At 40.3% G+C, this 27185-nt stretch overlaps 1 protein-coding gene across 2 annotated transcripts in view; it reads left to right on the top strand.

The window, feature by feature from the left end:
- LUZP2 (leucine zipper protein 2) overlaps nucleotides 1–27185 on the top strand; it is a 293189-nt gene that overhangs the window by 208055 nt on the left and 57949 nt on the right. Inside the window, exons 7-8 of one of the 2 annotated variants that reach the window (XM_060279056.1) lie at nucleotides 6176–6238; nucleotides 23261–23377. In XM_060279056.1, coding sequence (XP_060135039.1) covers nucleotides 6176–6238; nucleotides 23261–23377 — 180 coding nt within the window. The remainder of the gene's footprint in view (nucleotides 1–6175; nucleotides 6239–23260; nucleotides 23378–27185) is intronic. The other variant, XM_060279101.1, reaches the window with a different exon arrangement.

Raw genomic sequence — 27185 nt, forward strand, 5'->3', positions numbered from 1 at the left:
TTAAATTGCTGTTTTAGGGGTTGTTTCTAAAAGTCTGGAACAAAGCAAGCCTTGATTTTGGAACGCTTTGGTTTTGGAACGGACTTCTGGAACGGATTAAGTTTGAGAACCAATGTACCACTGTAACTGGATATGCAGCTGCAGGCCATGGGTTGAAAATATGAGAAAGGACACTGTCCTTTTAAAACACCCTGAGTCATTGTTAAAAGGCACCTCAGTTCTCTTGAACCACTTGAACAGCAGAAATAGAGTTTTAGGACCATCTGAGGAATTTAGTAGGGTGAACAGCTAGAATAAAGACAAATTTCAATGCAAAAATGGATGTACATGTGATTTGGGCTCATAGAATAGGCTTTTCAAAGTGTTACTAAGCAGCAGTTCATGCAAGGAGGAAGTGGCAGTGGTGCTCATAAGTGGCAGCAGTACTGCTGGTTATTAGAATGGTGACAAGGCATCGTGTTGACAAGGTTGAGGAGATCCAAGTTGGTGCTTCACAGGTCCATACCATAGATTGAGCCATTTCAAGTACAGATGTGTTACTTTCCTCATGTTCACATGGCTTAGAATATAGACTGATTGGGGGTGGGGGGAACCTCAAAATGGCCCACCTTATTTTCCGAGAAGTTGTCCTCCCGCCTATGAATTCACAACCCCTGCATTCTGACTTAAGATACAGACATCCCACCTAATATTTCTACTGGACTGGGGCTGATCTGTGTTTAAGCACCACAATCTGCTGCCAGTTTGACTCTCATTCCAGATGTTTCTGAGATCAGCAGTGATGCGATGTTAAAGCATGATAAAAAAGTATTGTGCTGGAAAGGGTTGATTTCAGCAGAATCGAAATGCGCAGAAGGTTGTTTGAAATCTGTCATCACCTCTATTGTGCAAACAGATAATTTTATACTTTTCACAGGGGTGAGAAGTAGAACATTTCTTTAAAATCTTAATTTCTGCTTTCCCAGCATAATAACATGTTTGGCTATGATAAGGTGTGAATCTCTTTGCAATCACAATGCAGAGACAAATGGGGCAGACCCTTTCTACCATTAAAATATATTTGTGCCGTATTTTATCACAAATAGGATTGTGCTTGTTCTGTGGTAGCTACAGTGCATTTCTGATGAGCCATTCTGTTGCCATAGCAGGATCATGCAAAGCTATCATACTTGCTATCATACTTGAAAGAAGAATGACTGTTGCCAGAATAATAGCCTTGGCACCTACGCTGTTCTTCAGGGGTAGAATTCTTGGTGAACCCAAACAGTGCCATGTGTTTGTACCCTGTCTGGTATAACAGAATGGGTTGGGAACTTGTGGCTGTCTTGCTAATAAATGGATGAATCGATTGATTAAGCAATTAAAAAAAATTTTTTAGCGTATCTTAATACAGCTGATTAGGGGGAATATTTAATGAACATTTTTCTTTCTTCAAGGATCTAAAAAGACAATACTGCACTGAGAAATTAATATCAAAACACAATGCTTTAAAAAAAGGAAGAGAAGGCTCAGGGAGTGTTAACAGCAATGCAATCAACAAACGTGCTTGTCATTTCACAGAGGACAACTGTAATTAAATCCAAATTATTAAATTTGTGATCACTCTCCTGTTCACATGGCATACTTATTAGATAAATTACATTTGCAGATATCACTGGTGAAGGCAATTCAGCCTAGTTTACATTATCATGTTTGCACTAGTTTTAAGCACATTGTTATCCATGTTTTAAAAATCCAGATTACACTCCTAGCCAAAGCCCATTATGAATGTAAAATGTAATAAGTTCATGTCTTTTCTGACTCACCTGGTTTTACTTGCTTCTTTTAACTGCATTTTATTCAACTCTGTTCATTCATTTTGTACTCTTGCACCTTTCATTTTTGCTTTTAAGTATAATAGAATGAACACCACAAACTGTTAATATATATATTAATGCACTAGATTGTTGGTAAGTATATAGCTGATCTGTCCATGAATGATGACATACCAAGGGACCAGAAATAACCCTTTGGTATAGGAAGAGCTATCTGTTTCACCCCCATATGCTACTAGGGAGGAAAGAGAGAAAGACACAGAAGCAGGTGACAGAAAATAAGAATGAAAAGGAGGTAACCCTGCCTATTTTTGGCTGTGTTTCTTCTCACTGTCTGTGTGCAGCCCCTGACAGATTACCCTTGGGGGAATGCAGTCCTTGACAGACACAAGGCCCACCTAGGCAACTGGAAAATGTACTCTCTTATCTTCCCATATTGTGCTGAGAACAACACAAAAGCCAGAAGTTAAGAGATGTCCCTGCCTCCCCTTGTACAGTGAGCAAACTTCATTCATGTTCATAGATCCTCATTCAAAAGTGGGGGGGGGGTTAAATGCAGGAAGGCAATTTCGCAGCCAACAGAAAGGGCTGCTCTTTCAGTGCAGCCCTAAATAAAACTATTGTAAATTAGGATATATAGATATAGATTTCCTTTTCCAGAGGAAAATAAAAAAATTCCTTCAGTAGCACCTTAAAGACCAACTAAGTTTATATTTTGGTATGAGCTTTCGTGTGCATGCACACTTCTTCAGATACACTAGAAACAGAAGTGTCAGACCCTATATATATACAGAGGGTGGTGGGGGTGGGTGGGAATGGGTGATGGGCTGATGGGAGTGGTAACTTTTCCAGAGGGTTCACAATGATTCCCTGAATACATCTTTAGCCAATCATTTGAATAATTCTTCAATATACACAATGTGGAAAGAAGGAATGCTCACCTCTTTGTCATCATATTAATCACCACTTTCTTTTTTAATCTAAACTGTGAATTTAGTTGTGTGGATGCAGCCAACCTCTGTGGTTTTCTTCTGTAACTCCATAACATTTCATTTGGGAACATCATATTTTGATCTGCACTGTTACTTTACAACTGTTCCTTTTCTGTTTGTTTTGCATGATGTTTACGCACATTTTAATATTTGCTACACAACTGTGAATTATGTAACACGAGAGTTTACATTTAAATGGTAAACAGGGAATATTACTTCCCGATGCCTCATATTAAATCTGTGCCCCTGAGTATTTTTTGCCCATAGATCTTTGTGAGTTGACAAGCTTCTAGAATTGTTCACTGAGCACCTTTCTAAGAGAAATACATTTTTATAAAGGAAGGTTTCTTAATAATAAACCTGTCTTGTGTGGGTTTACCTAATATAACAGAACCTGTAATGGATTCTTCATTTAAAAACAGCAACCATAGCTCAGTGATAGAAGACATCTTGTGCATGCAAAACGGTCAGGGTTAAATCCCAGAGATCTCTAAGTAGGGCTGTGAAAGACCCACTGCCAGTCATTGTAGACAATACTAAGCTTGATGGACCAAGGAATTGGGTTGGTATAAGAAGGCTTCCTATCCCCAATAGCAGGCCATGGGGTGGCACAGTGGCACTCATCTTAACCTCCGGACGCCTATGTCCCTGCTGTCTAACAGGATAGGAAGGGGTGAGGTGGCAATGAGGTCTGTGCAAGGACAGATACACCAGCAGGATTGCCAGGTTGGCTCTGCCAGTGCATTGGCACTGCACTGATCTTGCCACCCTGGCCCTATCCCAGGTATCGTATGGCTAGTAAGACTCCTGTCTGAAGCCCTGTAGGTTTGCTTCTAGTCAGTGTAGTGTACTGAGCTAGACAGATAGATCTGTGACTTTGCTGAGTGAAAGGCAGTTTCCTATGTTCCTATGTTTAGTTGTCTTAGTCGTGTTCGACTCTTCGTGACCCCATGAACCTGAGCATGCCTTGGAAACTCTCATTTTCTTTTCATAGCTTCTCCTTTTTTTATATCCATGGAGTTTTCTTGGCAAAACACTGGAGTGGTTTGCCAATTCCTTCTCCAGGTGGATCACATTTAGTCTAAACTCTTGGCTATGACCTCGTCTTGGGTGACCCTGTACGGCATAGCTCATAGCTTCTTGGAGTTATTCAAGCCCCTTCGCCGTGACAAGGCAAGTGATCATGAAGGGGTCCTATGTTCCTGTGAGATAACATAAACATATGGAATCTTGCTGATTCCAAAGATAGGTCCCTGATTCAGAGCAGCTTATGTAACTTTGGTCACATAGTCACATTATATTGAACTTAGTCAATGTGCTAAAATACTTAGCATGTTAATTTGCAAAATAGTTTGGAAACAGCCCTGTTTGTAGGCCTGCATCTGATCATGGTTGACTGTATTAGGCAATAGGCCCTAATTTTTTGGGGGGAGGGAACATAGCTCTGTGGCAAAGCACAAGCTTTCCATGCAGAAGGCTCCGGGGTTCATTCCCTAGCTACTCCAGTTGAAAGGATTAAAGGTAATGGTAAAGGGACCGCTGACCATTAGGTCCAGTCGTGACCGACTCTGGGGTTGCACGCTCATCTCGCGTTATTGGCCGAGGGAGCCAGCGTACAGCTTCCAGGTCATGTGGCCAGCATGACAAAGCTGCTTCTGGCGAACCAGAGCAGCACACTGAAACACCGTTTACCTTCCCGCTGTAGCGGTACCTATTTATCTACTTGCACTTTGACGTGTTTTCAAATTTAGGAAGCAGGAAATGAGCAAAACCTTTAGACTCTGGAGAACCGCTTGCATTCAGAGCAGATAACACTGATACACAGACTTTCTGACTTGGTATAAGGCAGCTTCCAATGTTCCCCTCAGTATTAATGAGCTATCAATATACTGAATACATTATTAAACTGAAAAATTAATAGCAGCTTGTGTCTGATTATGACAAAGCAGATAATTCAGCATCAGTTTCGCATTTTGAATGAATGATAATACCTTTAAAATTAGTAAGTCAATGATCTAAAATAAATAGCTACGGGGTGGGGTTGCAGGATTTCTGCTCTTGCTTCTGGGTTGTTTATTAAAAAAAGAAAAGAAAAGATAATATTCAGGCAAGACTTGCCAGTGTGACAGCAGCAGTGTAGCATGGACGAGATCAAAGTTGCCCTCACTAACCAATGTCTCTCTCAGCTTAATAGAGTTTTTAAGCCAAGAGATAATGGTCTGTAGCCATATAGCTGTCAATGAACATTTTCTTTTTGAGGTTGATTATGCTCCCTCTAGACCATGAAGTCAGTGTTCTAAATATTGTTCCAAAGGCAAAAAACAAAACAAAAAAACATTTCAGCTTTATCTTGTGGTGAAGTGTCTCATACCTGCGATTCCAATCTGCCACCATGCCATTAGGCAGCCTGTGAAATAGAACCGGCTGAATAAAATTTCTGCAAGAGACAAAGCAAACTTCAGCATGTAGGGAGGAAGTTCACTTCATGTTTCTGATCTGCAGAGTTTAATTATGAAAAATGATCCTATGAGTGCCTGCAGTTCAGTGTTAGATTGCATGCTTTCCATGCATACGATTATAGGTTCTAATTCAAACCCTGTCTTCCCCAGTTTAAAAGATCACATGCAGCTGGGCTAGGAAATACCTCCTTGAGACTTTGCAGTGCAACTTCTAGTTAGATTAGAAACTAATGGGGCAGATAATCCAGTAGTCTGATTTAGGATGCCATCCCATACAAATCTAAGAGGGTATAAGTCTCTTTGAACTCAATATGCCTTACATCCAAGTAGATACCGGTATGCATAGAAAGTAAGGTGGGGTGGGATTGCCGGGGGGGGGGGGGGAGAGAGAGAGAGATACAGATCCATATTCTGTGAGTTAAATGGAGTCATGAAAAGCGGCTCCACTCAATTTTGGGTCATGTGCCCTCCTTTAACATTCTGTTGCACCTTACCTCACGTTGTTCAGGAAGGTTCTCTGATCACCCATTTTTGAGAGCCAAAGAGAGCTTAAGGGTGAAAGAGGGAAAGGCAAAGGCTCCTTGACCTGACTGAGCTTACTTTGCACTCATGTTCCAGGCCAAGATGTGTGTTCTAGTTTAAGAGCAGTCTCATTCCTGACGTGTTAGTTGTGTGTGCCATGTTCCTGAGGATAAAGTGGTAAATTTGGCCCTTTGTTTTATGTGCATAATGTATGCAAGACCAGCATAGCTGTAGCAAACACAGCTCATTACATCAACAGTTGTAATTTTACCAAACCTCCCCCCACCCCGGATATACTTTCCTATTACCTGAACTTTAATATATTTTCCCCTGCAGGTTTTAAAATATAAATTACTTAAAGGATTAATGTATTATCCTCTGCTTGCAGTCAAAAAAGATCCAAGCCCAACTGAAGGAGCTTCGCTATGGGAAAAAGGATTTGATTTTTAAGGTGAGTTTGTCACTTGAGCTGGGAAAGGTATTTGCTTACAGGTAGTGTAACATTAAGGGAATATGGTCCAATGGTTTAATTATTCTAACATGTGCTGGGGGGCAGAAATGACTACCTATCACCATACATATTCAATGGGATTTGTAAAACTAAAGGGCAAATTTGATTTCTGTGATTCATTGTCGAAAATGTCAATGATTTCAGCAGTTTTCCACTATGAAAATGTTCTTAAAGGGTAAAGTCCGGTAATTCTAAATCTTCAAACCATCTAGCACTGTGTACTAACACTTACTTCATGATATTTATATTCAGGCTTCTTACACATCTAGCAAAGTTGTGATGTGTTTTCAATTATTCTCATTAATCACTTTCCCACTGTTACATATTATATAATCATGGAAGGGAAGAAGAAGAGTTTGGATTTGATATCCCGCTTTATCACTACCCTAAGGAGTCTCAAAGCGGCTAACAATCTCCTTTCCCTTCCTCCCCCACAACAAACACTCTGTGAGGTGAGTGGGGCTGAGAGACTTCAGAGAAGTGTGACTAGCCCAAGGTCACCCAGCAGCTGCATGTGGAGGAGCGGGGAAGCGAACCCGGTTTACCAGATTAGGACACTATACCACACTGGAGTAGTTAATGTGTTTCCAGTAGTCTAGCCTTTCTAAGCATGGAAGTGATAGTTTGTATATAATCCATATAGCTTGTTCTATCGATATGAAACTGACACCACCTTCATGAGGTTTATAAATTTTCAAAATATCGGATGAAAAATGACTGTTACAGAAGTTCAAAAATTGTGAGATGAAGAGCAAGACTCTTCTGTTTCTGGCCAATCATACTTTAAAGCTTTCATTTAAGAGGTTGGATTGCTTTTTATTTTATTTTTTTTGTAAATAAATCATTCCACCAGAGATTTCCTTTCACAGAGATGGTGAAAATCCACTGTTACAGAATTATTTACAGAATTATTTCCCTTCCATTTTACTTAGTAAATGGGCACAGCAGGGTCTGGGAACCTGTGATCCTCCAGCTTATGTTGGACTCCAACTCCCATGAACCTCAGCTTGCATGGCCATTGATCAGGAATTATAGGGCTTGTAGGAGTACCCAGAAAACTGCAGATTGCACCCTCCCCCCAATGGTACCATACAAGCTGTACAGCACATGTTAGTTGTAGCTAGTGAAGCCAGAAAGGAAGCACAATATCAGCCTGGCAAATGATACCCACATGCCTGCCTTATGCATGGAAAAATAGTGATAATCTTTTACTGCCACATTCGTCTCCTGCCTCATGGATTTTCATTTGGATTTGAGATGCAGAACCTCAAATTCCTGTCTACAACATGGGTAGAGGTGTTCCAGAATGTCTTTTAAAATGTCATTTCTTAACAACAACTTGCATGTATGTTATTTGATGTAAAGTCTGTGGATTGACTCACCTGTTTGAGTTGCGTGCTTTGCATGCATTTTATCTTTGCTTTGTGCTTGTAGCCAAGTTGTAATCAGGATTTTCTGTTAGGTTAATCTGTGATAGCTTGATGCCATGTGCAAGGTAGTTTTACATGGAAACGTGCCTTGTAAGCATTTAGGAAACATCTGACGGCAGCCCTGTATAGGGAAGCTTTTTAAGGTTTAATGTTTTATTATGTTTTTATATATGCTGGAAGCTACCCAGAGTGGCTGGGGAAATCCAGACAGATGGGCAGGGTACAAATAATAATAATAATAATAATAATAATAATAATAATAATAATAATTGCACACTTTAGTTTAGATGTGTGTTCAGGAGTTCGTCTGAACATGGCTTGAAGCAGAAAATTATCCGCTAAGATTGCCTGTGTCAATTCATTAGTTTCTGTTTAAGAAGTAATTAACTGGGGTTTTAAAAAAATCCTTCTTTCCCTCAAGGAAAAACTGATTCTGGGAAGCAGATTAAAGTGCTGTTCTTCTGGCAGAACGCACATGGCTATATTTATATACACAAGTGGTATATAAATGTTGGGAAAAGAATAAATTGAGTGAAATTTGGGACATTTTACTACCCCAAATTACATTGGAGTTGAGCTCTGAGTAGAAAAATATCCTGTCTGGTTATCTATGTTTATTTCCTAGTTTTTATAGAAAAGGGTTAAAAGGGTGAAAGCATTGTTATATGTTCATGGGGGTCAATATGGATGCTATCCATAGATCCCTTACATGTCTGTGATCCTGTATCTGTGAGGTTTGGAATCTAGTAGAAGAAGCAGCTGAACTGTCAGTCAAGTTGTAAGATAATGCCCTTAAGCTGGCCAGTTAAGTACTGCCATTTACATGGCCAAAGAGGTTGCCCTCTTGCCATAGCGACAAATGAGTGAGCCCTTTTCCCACCTCACCTGACTAGATGCTGCATCATCCTAGGATGGAGAACAACAGGCCAATGTGGTCTCTGTGTTTTGTCTGATACAGTGGTACCTCTGAAGTCAAATGGAATCTGTTCTGGAAGTCCGTTCGACTTCCAAAACATTCGGAAACCAAAGCTCCTGCAGCCAATCGGAAGCTGCAGAAGCCCTGTTGGACGTTTGGGTTCCAAAGAACATTTGCAAACTAGAACACTCACTTCTGGGTTTGCGGCATCCGGGAGCCTAAACGTCGGAGTATCAAGGTGTTTGGGATCCAAGGTACGACTGTACTGAAAGCTGGGTTGTCTTTCTATATACTGAATCCAAAGTTATGCCTTTTGAGGTGGGATCTAGGAACCTAATGGGTAGGCAAGATCTGTTAGAGTTTAATGCAGCGAACCCTCCCACCATATATCCATATAATCATATGTCCATTGAACTTCATTCCAAGGAAACCAAAAGTGGGTAAGCTCTGGAACCCCTGGAATCCCTCATTGCTTGGAGGTTGGCATGCACACAACAGTATTATAGCAATCCTGGATACTCTTAAGTACAGCCCACCATATTCACTGGAGTTCAGTCCCATTTGGGTTTAGGAGCATGAAGAGATTTTTATTTTTATTTTTTTTACTAAACCTTGATATTCAACAAGTACTTTTTTGCTTGGCTGTACAATCCAAGGTCAGGACCATTATTATTTTTTTGTGAACTGCCCTGAGACCTCCAGATATAGGGCAGTATATAAATCCAATAAATAAAATAAAAAAAAATAAAAATGAGCCCTGTGATCCTGGAAGTAGGGGCAATTTTTGCATTTTGCTATTCATACCTCCTCAGGAGGAAGCTCCACTGAGTTCAATGGGACAAAAAAAGACATTTCCAGTGTTCCAGCTGGTGTAATTTGTTCCCTGTTGGAAGGGCATGTCCTTTGTGACTTACGTAAATGTGCTTGATTGCATCCATGCCCAATAAGTAGAGCAACTTTTCTATATTCTTTAGTGCTCTATTCAGTACACTGCCAATGAAAAACACCCTATAAACCATCCTACTATTGCTAATCATTTTTCTGATGAAGAAAGCTCTCAGAGCTTTTACGTGCCATTAGAACCTATTCTAGACATGTGCTCTATGTTGAAAATTCTATACGGGTGAGCATAAATCCCTTCTATCATCTCATCAGCTTTTTATAACTTGGTTTCTTTTCACCTGAAATTATTAAATCACCAAAAAAATGCAAACGGAGAAATTGCTGCAAATTTAGAGAAACAAAGTAACCCTATATGTTCATTAGTACAGTCTCACTGACTTCAATAGAAATAATTTTAAATAAGTGTGCCAAATTATAGAAGTGTGAGTAATAGCAGACAGCAGCAGAATCAGCTTAGTACTGTAGTTCTTAACTGAGACTTAGTCTCACTGAACACCATGGGATTTATTTCTGAGAAGATATGCATGGTATTGGGCTTTAAGAATGCATGATCACAGTCTAAGAATGCATGATCAGGCATACTTTGAAGGATAACTCAATTTGAACTTAGTACGACTTACGTTTGAATAAACATATTTATAATCAGGCAGTGAGTAGTCCGGGGGGGGGGGGGGGGGAGTATATTGCAAGTGATCAAGGAAGTGGAAGAACCCATGTGCTGCAGTGAGCAGATTGTTGGAGTCCAGGTTTTAACGCCACTCAATAAGCATAGAGGATGATCTTTGACCACTTGCAATCTCTCAGCCTAAGCCAGCTCAAAGCGTAGTTGTGAGGATGAACTAGGATGATCTCACAGGTTCTGAAACCTTTCTTATATTACTAGGCTTTTTATTACTGATTTTTCTGGGTGTTGTTGTTTTTTTTTTTAGCAATTTCACTGCTTTGTGTTGGTCCTTAGACCTTGTGTTCTCAGGTGTTTTAAATTGTTTGGCTTTGTGTGATTTTAATTGCTGTGCAGTTATTGTTTTGTTGTTTTCTAATTTTTGTTGGATGCCCTATACTGTATTTTTAAAGGCAGCACAGAAATAATTTCAATGAATAAATAAGAAATCTTAAGAAATCACTGTAAGTTCATTGGGATATACCTATCTTAAAATTATTGAGAAGGGACAAGCTAAAGAAGTGGCAAGAAGCTTTAGGTCCGTGTGTGTGTGTGTGTGTGTGTGTGTGTGTGGTAACTTTCAATGCCTATCCTTATTGAACATGTTTTCTTGGACTCTGCATTAAATTGCATCATTGACTCAAATGAGATCTGTATCTGTCGCTGCCTAAAGCAGGAGTGAGGAGCCTCCCCACACCACACCCTCTTCCCAGCCACACCTCATCTCTCCTCATCTCTGAACCAGCCCTGCCTTGCACCTCTCTTTAATGATTTGGCATGTTTGGAATTGGTCTTAGAACTTTGACATTGCCTCTTGCTGGCCTTGATAGAATGTTGCTCAGAAGAGAATGCCACCCTTGGGCTAAGAAACTTTGAAACTTTCCCCACCCTCTGGCCTGAAGCAGGAATTGGTCTAGAAGATGCTTCACCTCCTCAAGAATAAGCAAGTGGTAGCGGTGAGGAACTCACCTCAACCCTAAACCTTTGCACTTTTGACTCCCCATCCAATCCATTCCAGCTTTCAGTCCCTACTCTAATTAGCGCAAGGTCTGAAAAGCATGGACTGAAAACATAGATCACTCACAGTTAAACACCCAGAGCTAAGGTTGAGGGGTGTTACCCACAGAATGTGAATATTAGAAGAGGCAACTGCTTCATTGAGCATCTCCATTTCTAAAATGAAAAGATCAAGCTTCACCACTGCTGCTAGTGCTGACTCCATATGGTTGACCGCTCTCATGTTTATTCATACAAAACCAAGTGAAATCAATGAACAACTGCAAGCATTATGCCATCAAGTGCGTTTATTATGGGAAGGCTTCACTGCTTATTTTCCTATTCTTATGCCATTGTTTTATTTTATTGCCCATCGGGCTCTTGGACTTTTTATTTAGATTTAAATTCTTAGGCCACTCTTTGGCCACATCAGTATACAAAGCTGTTGATTTATAAATCACATTTGTCGGTCAGGGAGTTAAATTATTTCACCCTTTCAGTTCAGGATAGTTTCATTGGCCTTTAGAGGGCCAAGAGAAAATAAAGGGCTCAGGAATGCTGACTTTTCCAACTGAGGTGTGTTCAGTACTTTCCTAGAAAAATAGGTGTTGGTACTCACCATTAAGTTGCTACAGTAAATACCATACTTTTTAACAACAACCCCAAAAGAGGTGCCGGTACTTCATACCCTTGAGTATCCCCCTGAAGAAGAGGAAAGCACTGGGTGTGTTCCTCTTTGAGCCACAGTGATCTTCAGTTGTACCTTGGTTCTTGAACGGCTTAGTTGCAGAACAAATCGGCTCCCGAACGCTGCAAACCCGGAAGTAAGTGTTCCAGTTTGCAAATGTTTTTTTTGGAAGCCGAATGTCTGATGCAGCTTCTGCTTGAGTGCAGGAAGAACCTGCAGCCAATTGGAAGCCACACCTTTTTTTTAATGGTTTCAGGAGTCGAACGGACTCCTGGAACGGATTAAGTTCGAGAACCAAGGTACCACTGTACATCATTTCATCCAAAATCTTATAGGACTATAGAACCACATGGAAACCTATTTTGTGAATTGAGGGATCGGTTGATTGCATTTATATTCTACCTTTTTCTCCAAGGAGCTCAAGGTGGTTGATCACTCTTCATTTCATCCCCACAACAACCCTGTGAGGTAGTTTAGATGAAGAGGCAGTGAGTGGCCAAGCTCACCCAGTAAGCCTCATGGCTGAATTGGGATTTGAATCCTGATCTTGAAGGTCCTAACCCAACAATCTAACTGCTACATCACACTGGCTATCAACATATATTCTCCATCTTTCTTTCTTTCTTTCTTTCTTTCTTTCTTTCTTTCTTTCTTTCTTTCTTTCTTTCTTTCTTTCTTCTAGAGTTGTGCTGAAACCTGCCCTCTGATTTCTTGAAAGTTCTCTTCTCTTGTGAATGAGACTTTATTTTTTTTCTGTCACTTTAGAGTAAGCCACTTTAGAGTTTTGGTGGGTATCGGGCTGGACTTATCTAAAAGGTGGGGGACTAGATCTGACCAGTGTGCCAGAGAATTATCTCAGAGTAACAGGCACACCAACACAGACCCACAGGTACACACCACTTGCTTGCTGAGTGAAATGCCAACTCGAGAGGATATGCAATAGCAAAACCTGCACCCCATCCATGAGAATTTCACATAATTGTGTCCTCTGATCATTTCTGGATGCAATTTGTTTACTCACTCACTGATAGAGAATAGGTGGGGCTGTTGTCTGGCAAACACAGCACAACATGACTTTCTTCCCTCCTCCTATTTTATTTGATGACCTGCTTTGGGCTTGTCTTGCATCTCATCACAGCTGGGTATTCGCCTTCTCTTTCAAGCTCCATTTGGCCTAGAGCTCAGGACAGTTTAAAAATGCACTACTAGCTTTCCGAGATCTTCAGCATCTTAATTATCTCTGGTACTTCTCCTTAGGGCATCTTCAAAGTCCCAATCAGAGCAAAGGCAAGAACACATAGCCAGCTTGGGCCACAACAACAACCTTTTTTTGAAGTCAATTACAAAAACAGTTGTTCAGTTTTTCAGTAATAGCAGCACCTGCATAATCAGCTTGAAGGACCCCTCTTGTTTGAAATGACTGCAGAGCTGCTGCTGCTGCCACTCCAGCTAAATTTATCTGCCTAACCTTGTCACACAAAATAACTTGGGCGACGTATTAAAGGTGCCATTAACTTCAAATGTTAAGTCCGGAACCTTAAGGCCACCTCAGGGGCATGCAAAACTTTCCAAATTGGATTTTTTCAGTTCATTAAAGATGTAATAACCTTCTTAATGCACAAGGCCACATTCAAAGCAGCTACAAAACAATTGAAAGACTGTTTCTAACATGTCAGAGATGAAAGGGGTTCTTGTTTCCTTCACAGGTTTATAAAAATAGCAAAGGAATCTTCATGTGAAGATGAGAGAGACCTTTGATTCCTTACAACCTTTGGTTGACCTATTCACCGGTATGGATTAATTACGGCTTTATAGACAATTAACCCAATATCAGCTCATAAATATTACATCACACAAGCAATTATAAATCTATGTTAAAACTTGAATATATGTGTCCTACCCTTCTTTTGTCACTATTTCCCTTCATTTGCATTTTAAATGTAGGGGTCTTTTCCAGGATGTAGGCTTTATTCTGTGCTCATTATTTATTTAATTACAACATTTTGCCTGTCATTAAATAATACCAAAGGCAGTGTACAATAAAGCAATTCAATACAAAACAATTAAAGTTTAAAACAGCAAATCACAATGGTTGCCCACATGCACGTGGCATATTTTCCAGGATCCAGTCCCCCACTTGGAATAGCATACAGAGTCAGGTGTGGGCTGAAAATAGCCATAACTATATTGGAAACAACAACCCCAGGGTTTAGTGTGTTGGATGGCTGCCATCAGGGAGCTGACTGATGATTTGAATCCACCTTTGCATGGGTCATTCCAGTGGTCCTAGCCATCAACTGGAATCTGCTCATGAGCTACTGCTGGTGCTATAATGTAGCATCCTGAGAAGACCCCTTATATGGTCCTTCATTTTTGTATCTGTGATCTTGCCCAGTGACTACTCACCATCACCATTGTGACAGCAGAAGAATAAGAGTTATAAATGTAAGGAGATTAATGCAAGGGCCTTACTCCAAAGAAAGAGAACAGCCCACATCACTAAAACCACTTTCCTAACGTTCTTTTTTCTTCAGTGGCCAAGGGAATATTCCACCACTGGAATCTGTACAAGACCCATGGCCCATAGCTGTCAAGTTTTCCCCTTTCTTGCAAGGAAGCCTATTCAGCATAAGGGAATTTCCATTTAAAAAAGAGAGAACTTGACAGCTATGCCATGGCCTCGAGGAGGGAGAGTGGGTCCAGCAGACTCCTCTGCATTTTACTAGGAAACGGATCTGCTCCAGAAATAGAACGAAACCTCTGGTTCAGGGAAAGAGAAGTGTTTTTGCCTTGGGGAATGTTGAGATGAGGAAGGGAATGACTGCAGCTAGGTCCCTATTTCATATCTGCATCCTAGGACAAAAGACCTCCAATCCAGTCTCCACATCCACCCTGATGCATCAAGGAATATGCCTTTTCATTACCTTGCCATTTCTGAATCAGAGTGAATGAAGAAGCCATTCTGGCCTTCTTAATAAATGCTGGGACTTTAATCAAACAGACTGAAATCTTAACTACCCACTGAAACTCTGCAGTTCCATCCACACCTCTTCTGACCAGCTGTGATATGTTTCATGGTTCCTCCCAGCTGTGCATTGGCTACATTCAGAACCTAAGTAGCAGAAAAAAATGGAAGCTAGCCTGCCTTTTCTCATCATTTCACTGAGGACCCCTTCCTCTGGATTAGCTTCCATGAAGACCCAGCTTGAAAACACTCCCAGGAAGCAATACAAATGTAAAGCCCCGTTTTCTTACTTATCCATAAATATTTCCCTACTATATTTGTGTCAGGCTAATGAAACATCTTATAGGGCAGTCTGAAAAGAAGTGGAATGTCATCCCACCTTACTTCATCCCATTACATGTATCGCAATACTTAACACATATGCAAAACAAATGTTAGGCTAGAATTATACATTGAGAAGTTGCATCATTAAAAAAAAATCAAAACAAAGAGGTCTGGAAATAATCTGCTGTCTGTGTATGTTTCCTTGGAATACATAATTGCGTGTCGAGGTCACAAGACACCCCCCCCAATAACTCATACAACACACAGAATTTAAGTTTAAGGTTTTTGGCATTATTTTGGCCACAACTTTTTCTGGCTAAGGCTGTCAATCAAAACTCACATCATGCTTTTTACCCCAGCAACAAGAATGCCTCAATCACCAGAGACCATCTAGACTAAACCACCCAACCCCCAGGGGATGTCTCATTAACCCTTCCACAACTGCGCTCTCCCTGATTGGAGAACGTGTTTAATGTTTAAAAGTAATCTGGAAATGAATATAACTTGTGCCATTTTTAAGGGCACTCAGGGTCCATATGCTAGTTCTTTTAAGATCCAATTATAAATGAAAGGCTTCTGGGATTATTATTATTTGTCTAGAAGTGTTTCAAATGCTTAAACATGTTTTCTGCTTTGATTTGTTTCTTTTGTCTGAGTTAGGGGGGGGGCAATAGAAAAATGATATATTACTTTGTATGTATTTTAGAGGATTCCCAGTAGCAGTGGGATGAAATGAGAGGGGCGGCTTTTATAGATAAATACTAAGACTCAAGTTTATGCCCTGGAGCTATGGATCATGACTTGTGTGTATATAATTATGGTAAAACCAGGTTTCCTGACAAATATTGCCATGACACCTGCCAACTTCCCTCTCTGCTCTCTCTTCTGTATTATCATGGTCCTCCTTCTACAAACCAGAACCAAAAAGGGAGAGAATGATTGGCAAATTAATCAAGAAGCCTCACTGAATAAAAGGGTGAGACACACACACACACACACACAATGAAACCTGTCCTTCAAAGTGAAGACTATAGTTGAGATAGTGGCTTGATCACATCATCAAGTAAAATACCAATGATTTATTCTCATGAGTGTTAGTAAGAAAGACGTGATGTGCAATGGGGGGGAATGATCTATCCCCCCCCCCGCTTAAAATAATTTGAACTAAGTAAATATATAATTACTCAAATTCTCATAGCAAATATTGCCTTTGGAAAGAAGCTCAGGATTTCATTTAAAATACATACCATGCAAGTGGAATCTAAATGTGGGCAGAGTTGGAAGTAAAATGAAGTCCTAAAGTCAATGGGTTGAACCCCAAAGTGCCCGTCCTAATGCAGAAGGCATGTTCTGCTCATATCAGGGCTAATTTTCAGTTCACATCAGAACACTGACTCACAGGCATAGTTAATGGAGGTTTGTTTCTTTGTTTGGTGAATGCAAAATGGGATAGTTTGAGGGATTTACCAGTAGTTGTCCTGGCAGCCACTGGCTACCATCTTCCCCACCCCTTCCTATATGTCTCTGTGATGATCTTACGTTGTTCCCAGGGGCATTCTGGGGGTAAAAATTGCTACCACCAGCTAGTGTCCATTGGGAAGACTGCCACTGCCACAAAGTGGTGGAAGCAGGGGAGATGGTAAGCCACTTTCATATCACAATTGCCCATCAACATCCCCCAAATTTGAGCTGCAATTTTTCCATGGACAACTTTTGACTTTGTCTTATCAGCTCCCAGAATCAGAAATCAGACAGTGAAGCTCCAGAAACTACATGTATGTGAACAGCAACCTTTATATGTTCTCAAAAGCTCTGTGAAGTCTCCTAGCAGACATTCCTAGTCCAGGACAACTTATAATTTACATAAATGAAACCATTACTGGCAATTTAGACACACAGATAGAACCATAGCTGCCAAGTTATCCCTTTTTTAAAGGGATTTTCCCTTATGCTGAATAGGCTTCCTCGCGAGAAAAGGGAAAACTTGGCACTTATGGATAGAACTGAAGTAATTTGTACAACACCCATGAACCTGAATAATGCCTGATTATCATCTCCTTAACTTTAGCATACACACAAATCTAAAAGGATGCAGTGAATTGATGCTGGCACCTATTTGCCACCATACCTTTGTGAAGCTAACGATCAAGTGCTCAAATCCACTAATCTAGAACAAAAATTAAAAATTTGCACACAGACTCACTATTAATGAAAGACAGGACACATTAGGAAGGAGGATGAAAGGAGAAGGCCTTTTCTTTTGAGGACATGTGTGCCATGAACCAGTTTTTAATCATACTTTAAGAAGTTGTTTACACATGAGAAGGTGCATCAGAATGTGGGTGTGCATGAAAATGGGCACCCAACTAAATGTAATGCAGTGCAGGGGTCAACAACCTTTTTCAGCTGTCCTGCAGACCTTGGGGGGGGGAATGAACGAATTCTTATGCCCCACAAATAACCCAGAGATGCATTTTAAATAAAAGGACACATTCTACTCATGTAAAAACACACTGATTCCTGGACCGTCTGTGGGCCAGATTGAGAAGGCGATTGGGCTTCATCCGTCCCCCGGGCCTTAGGTTGCCTACCCCTGAGATAGCTGGTCACAAACAGATAAGCATTCCAATGTGCATTTTTGTGCATATCCAATTTATGTTAGCAGTTCTTGATCTGACCAGTGACATGCCAAAAAGTTTCCTTTGACACATGACTCTCCTTAGGCAAAACTGGATTAGGAACACAGCATACATGCAACTATTCACAGAGCTATGTCAAAGGACAAAATTTGTATTTTTCATTTGCGCTGGAGAATTTGGAATTAATGAAGCTAGCTGGATATAATGAACACACAGAGAAATCTCATGAGGAAAGAATCCCCAGAAGTATTTGCAACTATTGTTCACCCTCAGGCTACAGTAGTATCAAAACAGACCTTACTGCAGCCCATTAAGCATGCAGCAGTGTTTCTGGAGTCATTAATGCGCTCATCAAAACGACATCTAAAACAATAGTCTTTTTAAAAGTCTAACTCACAGCTGGTAAATGTATTGTTCACATCTGTTTGATGTGCTAAAAGGTTACGTAGTAGCTGACTCCCAATCTTTGATTTAGTGAGCAAGCCAGGTCTGTAGATTGAAAGTCAGCTATTCTATCTCTGATAAAGCATCGAATACAACTTTAAAGCCTGCATACTATTTGGCTGTGAAGATAGTCTCATGAAAGGCATTGTCTCCTTAAGTTATGGTTTAATCTCTCATCTCTCAGTTATAATATTTGCTATTTTAGCCCATCTCTCTGCTCTGTACCTTTAAAGCACATTTGAAGCACATTCTTTCCCTCAAAGAATTCTGGGAACAGAATAATAGAACTGTAAAGTCGGAAGGGGCCTTGAGGATTATATTGTTCAACCCGCTGCAATGCAGCAATATGCAGCTGTTCCATACGGGGCTCAAACCTGCAACTTTGGCATTATCAACACCACACTCTTTGTTAAGGGCTGCTGGGAATTGTAACTCTGTGAGGGGCAAACTACAGCGCCTAGAATTTATTTGAGGGAAGGGGTGTGCTTAAAATGTGTTTCAGACACACAGATACTTAGACTCATTTCTGTTTCCTTAGACGTGTGTGTGTGTGTGTGTGTGTGTGTGTGTGTGTGTGTACAGTATCATAGAGAAATCAATACAAAAACCAACACATTCATATTTCTCAATAAGCATCAAGTGGTTAGGCCAGCAAAGCTGCAACTCCTTGTGGCATTTCTGCTACCACTGTTGTGGGCTTTTTTCCTGACTTCACCATTAAGACCAAGGAATTATGACACAAGTCAAGGTCTCTAGCATGGTTGGTTGAGTAGCAGAAGGGCTGCCCAACCACAGAGTAACAGTAAACTAGGAACTGACCAGAAACAGCTTCTTACAAACCCAACCAGTTTACACCTGCTCCCAGCCCTTCCTAGAATATTAGCAGGGCTAATGTTCTAGGAAGATGACACATAGATACTTCTTTTTTCCTCTAGAACAGGCATGTCAAACCTGCGGCCCTCCAGATGTTTTGGCCTACAACTCCCATGATCCCTAGCTAGCAGGACCAGTGGTTGGGGAAGATGGGAATTGTAGTCCAAAACATCTGGAGGGCCGCAAGTTTGACATGCCTGCTCTAGAACGAGGCTCATTCTAGCTTCATACTACCAAGTATGCACTGCACCTCTTGGCCACTTGCCCCCACATTTGCTCCTGGGGTTTGGGCAACGAGTGTAGAGGGGATAAGATCTGTGATGAGCCAGGGCACACTGAATCCCTCAGATCCATAGCTTCCTGGAGTGGGACATCATTTAGGGCAGGCATCCCCAAACTTTGGCCCTCCAGATGTTTTGGACTACAATTCCCACCATCCCTGACCACTGGTCCTGTTAGCTAGGGATCATGGGAGTTGTAGGCCAAAACATCCGGAGGGGATGCCTGATTTAGGGAGTTTGTGTCAGAGTATTTATCGATCTGCCAACCAACAGCCATGTTGGAACTGGCAGTGGGATCATTCTCCAAGCAGAAATCACATACACTTCTGGCTCCAATCTGTTCCTGACACAAAGGTGGTGGGACATGAGACACAGATATTCTCGCTGCATCTTCAAAACTGCCGTTTGTTGAAAAGCACAGCAGCAGTGAATTGCCTGTCATATTGAGTAAAATTTCAGGTATGCTGCAGGCAAATGGGGCAACCTAAGTTCTGTCTTGTCTCCTGAAACAGTGATGAATTGGAAGGTATTCTTCAGGTTGTAGTGCAGCAACTTACCTTGTGGGCCATATATCACACCTCCCCAGAATGTCCTTCAAGCTTCTTTTCTTTTCCTACTCCCAAGTCTCCTCTTGTCATTGCCCCAGTAGTCTTCTTAGCATCTTGAGGTCCTTGCAATTGCCTCAGGCCCAACCACAACCTTTGCAGGTGACATTTCCTCATGTGCGTCATTAGAGAAACCGGATGCAGTGGGAAACTGGCCTTTTAAACATCAAAAATTTCACCTACCTGGTCATATGTGGCTGGCTAAAGCCTCACCTTCTGAGGCTGGTTTTCCTATTTTATGGTAAAGGAGCACTACCTTGCTTTGCATAAGATCACCGTAGTATATATACAAAGCAACACACCTGGGTCTATTAGTAGACACTGAGAACTGCTGTTTCACGAAACCCCTAACAGCAGTAGGTAAGGAGACACCCTAATTTTACTGAAGAGGTGATATATATGAATGAAGACATAAAATGTAATTGACTTCGGTGCTTAGAAGCTACATTAAAAGCCCAGTGTAACATTAGCATGTTTTATCTTTAGTTTCGAGCATCACTCTTGCATTCTTTTCAGTTTTTGAAGAAATGAACATTTCAGTACATCCTTGGGGGAAATGAAAAAAAAAAAACTTCAGTTTTTCTTGACTGATTATTAATTCTAAGGCAATAGATTCTTTTCTCCTAGACAAAACATTCTTGATGAAGAGAATGGTTTGGTATAGAGGCTTGTTGATAAGGGTAGGGCTGTTGGAGTGGGGTATTACTGCCAGTTCTGAAATCCTTAGTGCACCTATCCAGAATAAAATAGGTTTCAGTACTTATTCTTGCAAACAATATGCTAACAGCAGTTCAGTAATAAAAATATAATATCTTTCAGATTCTTGTCTCCAGGCTTACATCTCTTGTTATTAAGATAACATATTGAATTTAGCTGGGAGTTTCTTTATCTATTTCTCATCTTTAACAAAGTCACCACTGTGAAATTTCTTTCACAAGGGGAAAATATCTACTTCTTCATATCCAAAAGCTGCTATAAATTCTTTAAGTAATGTTAGTGCAGTGCACTGACATAACAACTCCATTTCTTTTGCCATGTCTTGTTCACAAACATATCTAGTTTTCTCTTATGTATGTATGTATGTATGCACATGCAGTGAGTGAAATTATTTATGTCTTTTAAACATTGTAACTAACATTTCTTCTTAAACAAGATCTCACGTAGTTATACATACTCTTCCTGAACTACAGTCAGTAACCTTTTGCACTAAGGATGTCATATTTAGAATGTATTTCTATTGTTTTTTAATTTACACAGCACCATTAATATATATATGACAGCTTAAATATACATATCAGTTAAAAAATAGACCTGTGTCCTGCAGAGCTTACAATTTAAATGTTAATAATAGGGCAGACAGCAGAGGGAGATGGGAGAAGCAAACAATGATTTAATTTATTTCTGATACTACTCTAGGAGCCCCTGCTAAAAGCCACAAATGCTCTCCTCTATTTTATCTCAGTTTTTCGCTTTGAAGAGAGCTCCTAACAAGTTCAGATAAGATGAGCCAAAGCTTGGGGAACAATCCTGGGATTCGTTGTTTCAGACAGGCACTGAACTGATGCAACAGCTCTACTTCCTTCCTCTGCAACTGCTGACTGAATTGGGTTTGGAATCCTGCCAAGTTTTTTTCCTTCCTCCAACAAACTGGGTTGGATCCAAAGAACCATAAGCAGGAGGAACATAGCCACTAACACTGTTCCAAAAACATTTGCACCACCAAAAGGTGCACAGTGTGTTAAGAGGCATATTTATTTATTGGGTGACACTGCCAGGCTATAAGGGTGGATTTAAATGTTGCACTCCTCCAATTGTTCTCTCAGCTTGCCAGATGGAATTTCCCCCCTCTCCTTCCCCCTGGTGCTGTTTTGAGAGGAGCCAACTCTTTTGGTGGAGGAAACCCAATTGCTCAAGCAGAAGTGAATCCCTGCCCTAAGTTTGGTAAAATTTTGGTGGTATGTAAATGCCCCCTGGGTATAGGGCGGTATATAAATTACAACAACAACAACAACAACAACAACAACAAATGTATCAAGTTTTCCTTCTGTTTCTGTTTCTTTTTTCTTTTCTAAACTATTGTGCTGAGTGCATGACGACTGCAACAGAACGACATTTTAAATCTTAATGTCTCCCATGCCCGCTTTTCAAACATAAAGGGACCCAGCATCACCACTCAGTGTGAATAATTTTAGCCCATTGTTTGAGTGTCTATATTCATCACTGGAGCAATTTTAAAATCTCATCAGATCAACTATGGGCACTTCTAAAAATAGTTTGTGTGGATATGAGTCACAATGGAGTCTACCCATCTCATTTTTTGCAAAAATGATTAACCGGTGTTACTGTATGTGACTGTATGTGCTGAATCTGCCCCCAAACAAATTAGCTGGAACAGCGTCAATACCACAACAATCACAAATAAAAGGCCTAAACATATGTGTATGATATACAACTAATCTGCACTGTGGCCTATGATGTGCAACACAGTGCCAAGTAGACTATATGGCTGACAAACCCTTCGACTTTGTTTTCTTCAGCCTACAAAGCCCTTTTGAGGCTGCAATACCTGGCTGCATTCAGCTCAGGGGAGATCACAAGGTGTATGAAACTGGGCTAACTAGCACTGACATATTGAAAGGAGTCTGGCATTTGGAACGTTTGAGAGTATTTCAGGCCCCAAGCATAGGAGAAACTGAAGTCATCATGGCATTTCTGTCTTGCCACGAGTGTTGTTGATTAAACCGAAGTTTACTTACACAGAGCAAGCTGTTGACAGGTTGATGGCACTATAAAAATGCATTTTATAGGGATTTCAATTTGAGGAGATAACAGTGCTTTACATTTTAATAGTGAAGGAATCTTTTTGTTGCTGAAATGTGTTTATCACTTCTACTCTCCCTGGAATATCAGTTTTGTTAGGATATGCTAGGATATGTAATTAGTTACTTTTAATATGGAGAGAACAAGTTAACAGTGCACACTGTTGATGCATTTTTTTAATTTTGGAAAAGATAGAATGTACAGCTGCAGTACAAAGACAATTATGCTTATAGAGAGATATAGATATATAAACAGTACTAGAAATAAAGTCACTTACAGTGCAATCATATGCATGTCTATGCAGGAATAAGCAATGTTTAAATTACATTGCTTATCTGTGTTTTGACTATTTAACTCTGAAAGCTAAAATGTAAAATTGAAAAATAATGTAACGTCATATTTATTACTGTCTTGCAGATCTCTGGTCCAGATCCCTACAATCTAGGGCTTGTAGAGAAACACTTTTATTTTCAGTCTGAAATGAGTGTGTGCTCAAAGAAAATTGGTTGGGAAGTGGTTTGTCAAAAACACAGAGTGAGTTCTGAAGGTTATTTTTAAAAATTCCACCGGTGTTCTGATAAATTATTGTTTCCCATTCCAGAAACATCTGTTTGGATTCTGAAACCTCTCATTCTAGAGATAGTTATGAAAGTTTTTTCTGCTCCAGAGGTGTCTGGGATGAGTAGAGTAGTTACAGTTCTATGGTGAACTGTTGTGTACATAAGATACGCATTGGGGTGAAAAGAGGGCATACAAGGCAGGCAACATATGTAGGGCTGCATGTCTGTAAGAATTTGTGCCCAAATTAGAATTACATCCATATTGTTGGGGGTGGGCAGGTTCTCTGCCTGCAGTGTTAGGACATACTGGCACATACTGTATCTACTTAGGACATTATTATTATTATTATTATTATTATTATTATTATTATTATTATTAAATTTATATACTGTCCTTCATCTGAAGATCACAGGACAGTTTCCAGCATAAATTTACATGTCATTAATAACAGGAGTAAAAGAATGCCTACTTAATGAATACAGGTGGTACCTCTAGTTACGGACTCGATCCGTTCCAGGGTGCCGTTTGCACCCCGAAAAGTCCACAACTAGAGTGCCACTTCTGCGCACGTGCGTGGTGCGTTAGAGCGCTTCTGCGCACACGCAAGATGTGCAGAGCGCTTCTGTATACTTCCGGTTTTGCCACATTCATATCGTGAAAAAACGCAACCAGAGACTGATGTAACAAGAGGTACAACTGTAGTAAACAAAAAACCCAGTCCTAATAAATATAAAATTGATAAATCCATCTATAAATCTGGCTAGGCTTTTTCCTGAAGAATGCCGTCACAATTATAATAAACACGCTACAGACATCAAGTGACTTTGTACATGTTTTCCCTCAAAATGAAAATTATCTCCATGTAGGGAAAAGCTGCCACAAGTGAATCAAATGTTAAACATCCTGACTGTGGAGCTGTGGCTACATTCATGTTGCTCTTGGGGCTGGCCCACCCATGAGGCAAAGTGAGGCAGTTGCCTCAGGGCAGTGGGCTCCGGATAGCTGGGGAAGGCAGCAGATCAGGCCTCCATGGAGCATGCCCTGCTCTTGTCAGACGCCACCATTGCTTTCTCTACCTCCCCTGCTGCGCGCCTGCTCACTGCCCAGCAGACACACAGCAGAGGAGGAAGAGGAGGAAGTGGCCTTTTTGTGTTTTTCCTCTTGTAGCAAAACATGGTGGGCTGGGTCAGGTCACCTAGTAAGAGAAACTGGAAAGTACACCCTCTCCTGGACAGCTCATTCATTCAATTCCACCTTACTTGACAGGGCTACACATATGCAGTCCTGGCTGCTAAATCGAGCTGAGGAATCATATGTGATTGACCAGGGTTCCTGTCCCCTTGTTGGAAGCCGTATGTGTGAGTAAGGCTCAAGTCAATCATTCATTGGCCATGGAATGTGGCCAGCGCATGCAGAATCATTGAAGAGGTGGGGCCCACCCAGCATGTTCCCCTCGCCCCATCATGCATTCAGACTGAACACCTGAAGAGGTCTTAGCTAGAATGGGATAAAAGGGAACTACAATAGTCTCTGCCAGCAACTTCTTCAGTTGTAAAACTGCTCATTATTTTCGTCTCATCTGTCATTTCCAAAACTTTTAATGGATAATTATTTCTCAGGTCACCAGGATTTAACTCTTCAGTATAATTGGGCAAAACAATTATTATCTGTCATTAATTTTTCAGTGAAACGTTAAACATGTATACCCGAAAGTAACCTGAGAGTAGATCAGGTTTTTAAAAGGGGGGAGAAAGGGGTTTAATTAGAAACAATGAATTGTTCTCAGTTATACAATTGCAGTTTGCAAAATGAAAGATTCTGAAACTAAATAGGATATGTATTTGAAAGGATAATTATTACAATTACTGAATGTTCTTTTAGGAATGCCCTCTTATACTCAGTGTTTACCTATTGTCCCATTTTCTTTTAAATATTTCAATGAGATTAATTAATTCAAGATCCTTTTAATATATAATTACTTCTGATAAAAACTATGCGCAACATACTGAAAAAAGTTTCGTTTGGTAACATAGTATCCAATTTAACTATGAAAAGCCACTTAGAATACACCATTATCTAGGAAGCAGGCAATATTAAAATAAAATAAACATTTCACTATGGTGGGGCATAAGAGACTTCCAAAGATGTTTTGAAAGTACTCTAGAAATATTAGGGCTGGCAGAAATTCTGGTGACAGTCCTGTTCGACAAACTAATGGAAGAACTTTCTGAAAACTTAATGCAATATGGACTTAGTACAAACACCATCTTTATAAATTGTGCATGACCTTGTGCAAGCAACTGCACAATATCTTGTGCTAGCAGTAGCACACTGATGAATTTTAGTTCTCTTTTCTTAAGCAAGGATATTGCACTGTCATTAAGAGCCCTTTCCTTAGGATCCACTCTACTGATCTACTATTCAGGACAATATTTGAAATCTTCTATTAGATCAATAGTATTCAACAGTAGCTATGCTTGGAATGTTTATCAGATATTAGGTTTTCTTAAATGTGAATTCTCATTAAGTCAACTTTGAGTAACGTTGGCTTTTTTCAGCTGTGGTTCACGGGAGCTGGTGTAGAGTTCGGATTTCATTAACAGGAACTTTAATCCTATTAAAATTTCATGTGTATCATGTGAAAAACAATATGTATTCATTCTGTTTCTGTTCTATATTATATATTGCATAAGTAGGTAGCCTTAAATATAATACACATAATTTACATACTATATCACATTTTATGTTCTGTGTTTGAAAGATGTTATGTTTTTATTTGTTTGTCAGATATACATACAGTGAATTTTTGTTTGCTTGCAACGATGAAACCTATCACGTCTGCCTATTGTCTTGAATAAATGTGAAGTCTATTATGCTCCCTGGACAGAGTCCTCTGCAAAGTGCTGGGAATCTGTGGAAGATGTGTACTTGGTAGATTATTTACTATCAAAAGGGTTGCTTAAATGAAGCAAGTCTAGAAACCACTGCAGTAGAGAGAAACAATTGCTAAGACTTTCACAACGGGCACTTGAAAAAAGCAACATTAATCTGTTAAAATTCACTTCTGATGTTGTGCCTTTGTTCCTGGTACTGAAGTGATACACTCCTTTACTATTACATCTTAATTTTCAATATGCCTCTCATAATGACTACCCCAAGATTGTTTCTCCCTCATTTCCCAGTTACATTTCCTAAGTATAACGATCTCCCCACCTCAACCTGGAGGGCCATATCCTACCTTCTGAAGCAAGCAGAAAGCACCAGATTGTCACCAGTTCCACAGATTATCTTTCCAAAGCAGCCCCTGAGCCACAGCACAGATTGTTCTGGAGAGCCCTCCAAGTATTTTGGGGACACAAAGCCCCAGGGTGGGGGCTGTAAAAGGCCCTCAGCCTTCTACTCACAGTTTTTCGGAGGCCAACCGTGGACAGCGTATGCATTTGAGAATTCATTTCAGAAGGCTGAACACCACAACTGATTTTATCCCTTTTTGAACCCCACATTTCTTCCAATGTTCTCAAGGCAGCACAGGGTTAGCCACATTCCCATTGTATCATTGCAGCAACCCTGTGAGATAGGATAGTGTGAGAAGTACTGGTGGGGAGAGTGCAGATTTTCTCTTGGGTCTCCACAGTCCATGGCTAATCTTCATCTGCTACATTGATAGATGTTTCATCATCTTTAATGCAAAGTCCAAATTTGCATCATAATTTATCAAAATGGAAACCTATGAAAGTTTTTTTTTCTTAACAACTTTGAAAGGGAGTTTAGGAATAATCTA

Source organism: Zootoca vivipara, chromosome 1 (assembly GCF_963506605.1).
Source record: "Zootoca vivipara chromosome 1, rZooViv1.1, whole genome shotgun sequence".
In the NCBI taxonomy this organism is placed as follows: Eukaryota; Metazoa; Chordata; class Lepidosauria; order Squamata; family Lacertidae; genus Zootoca; species Zootoca vivipara.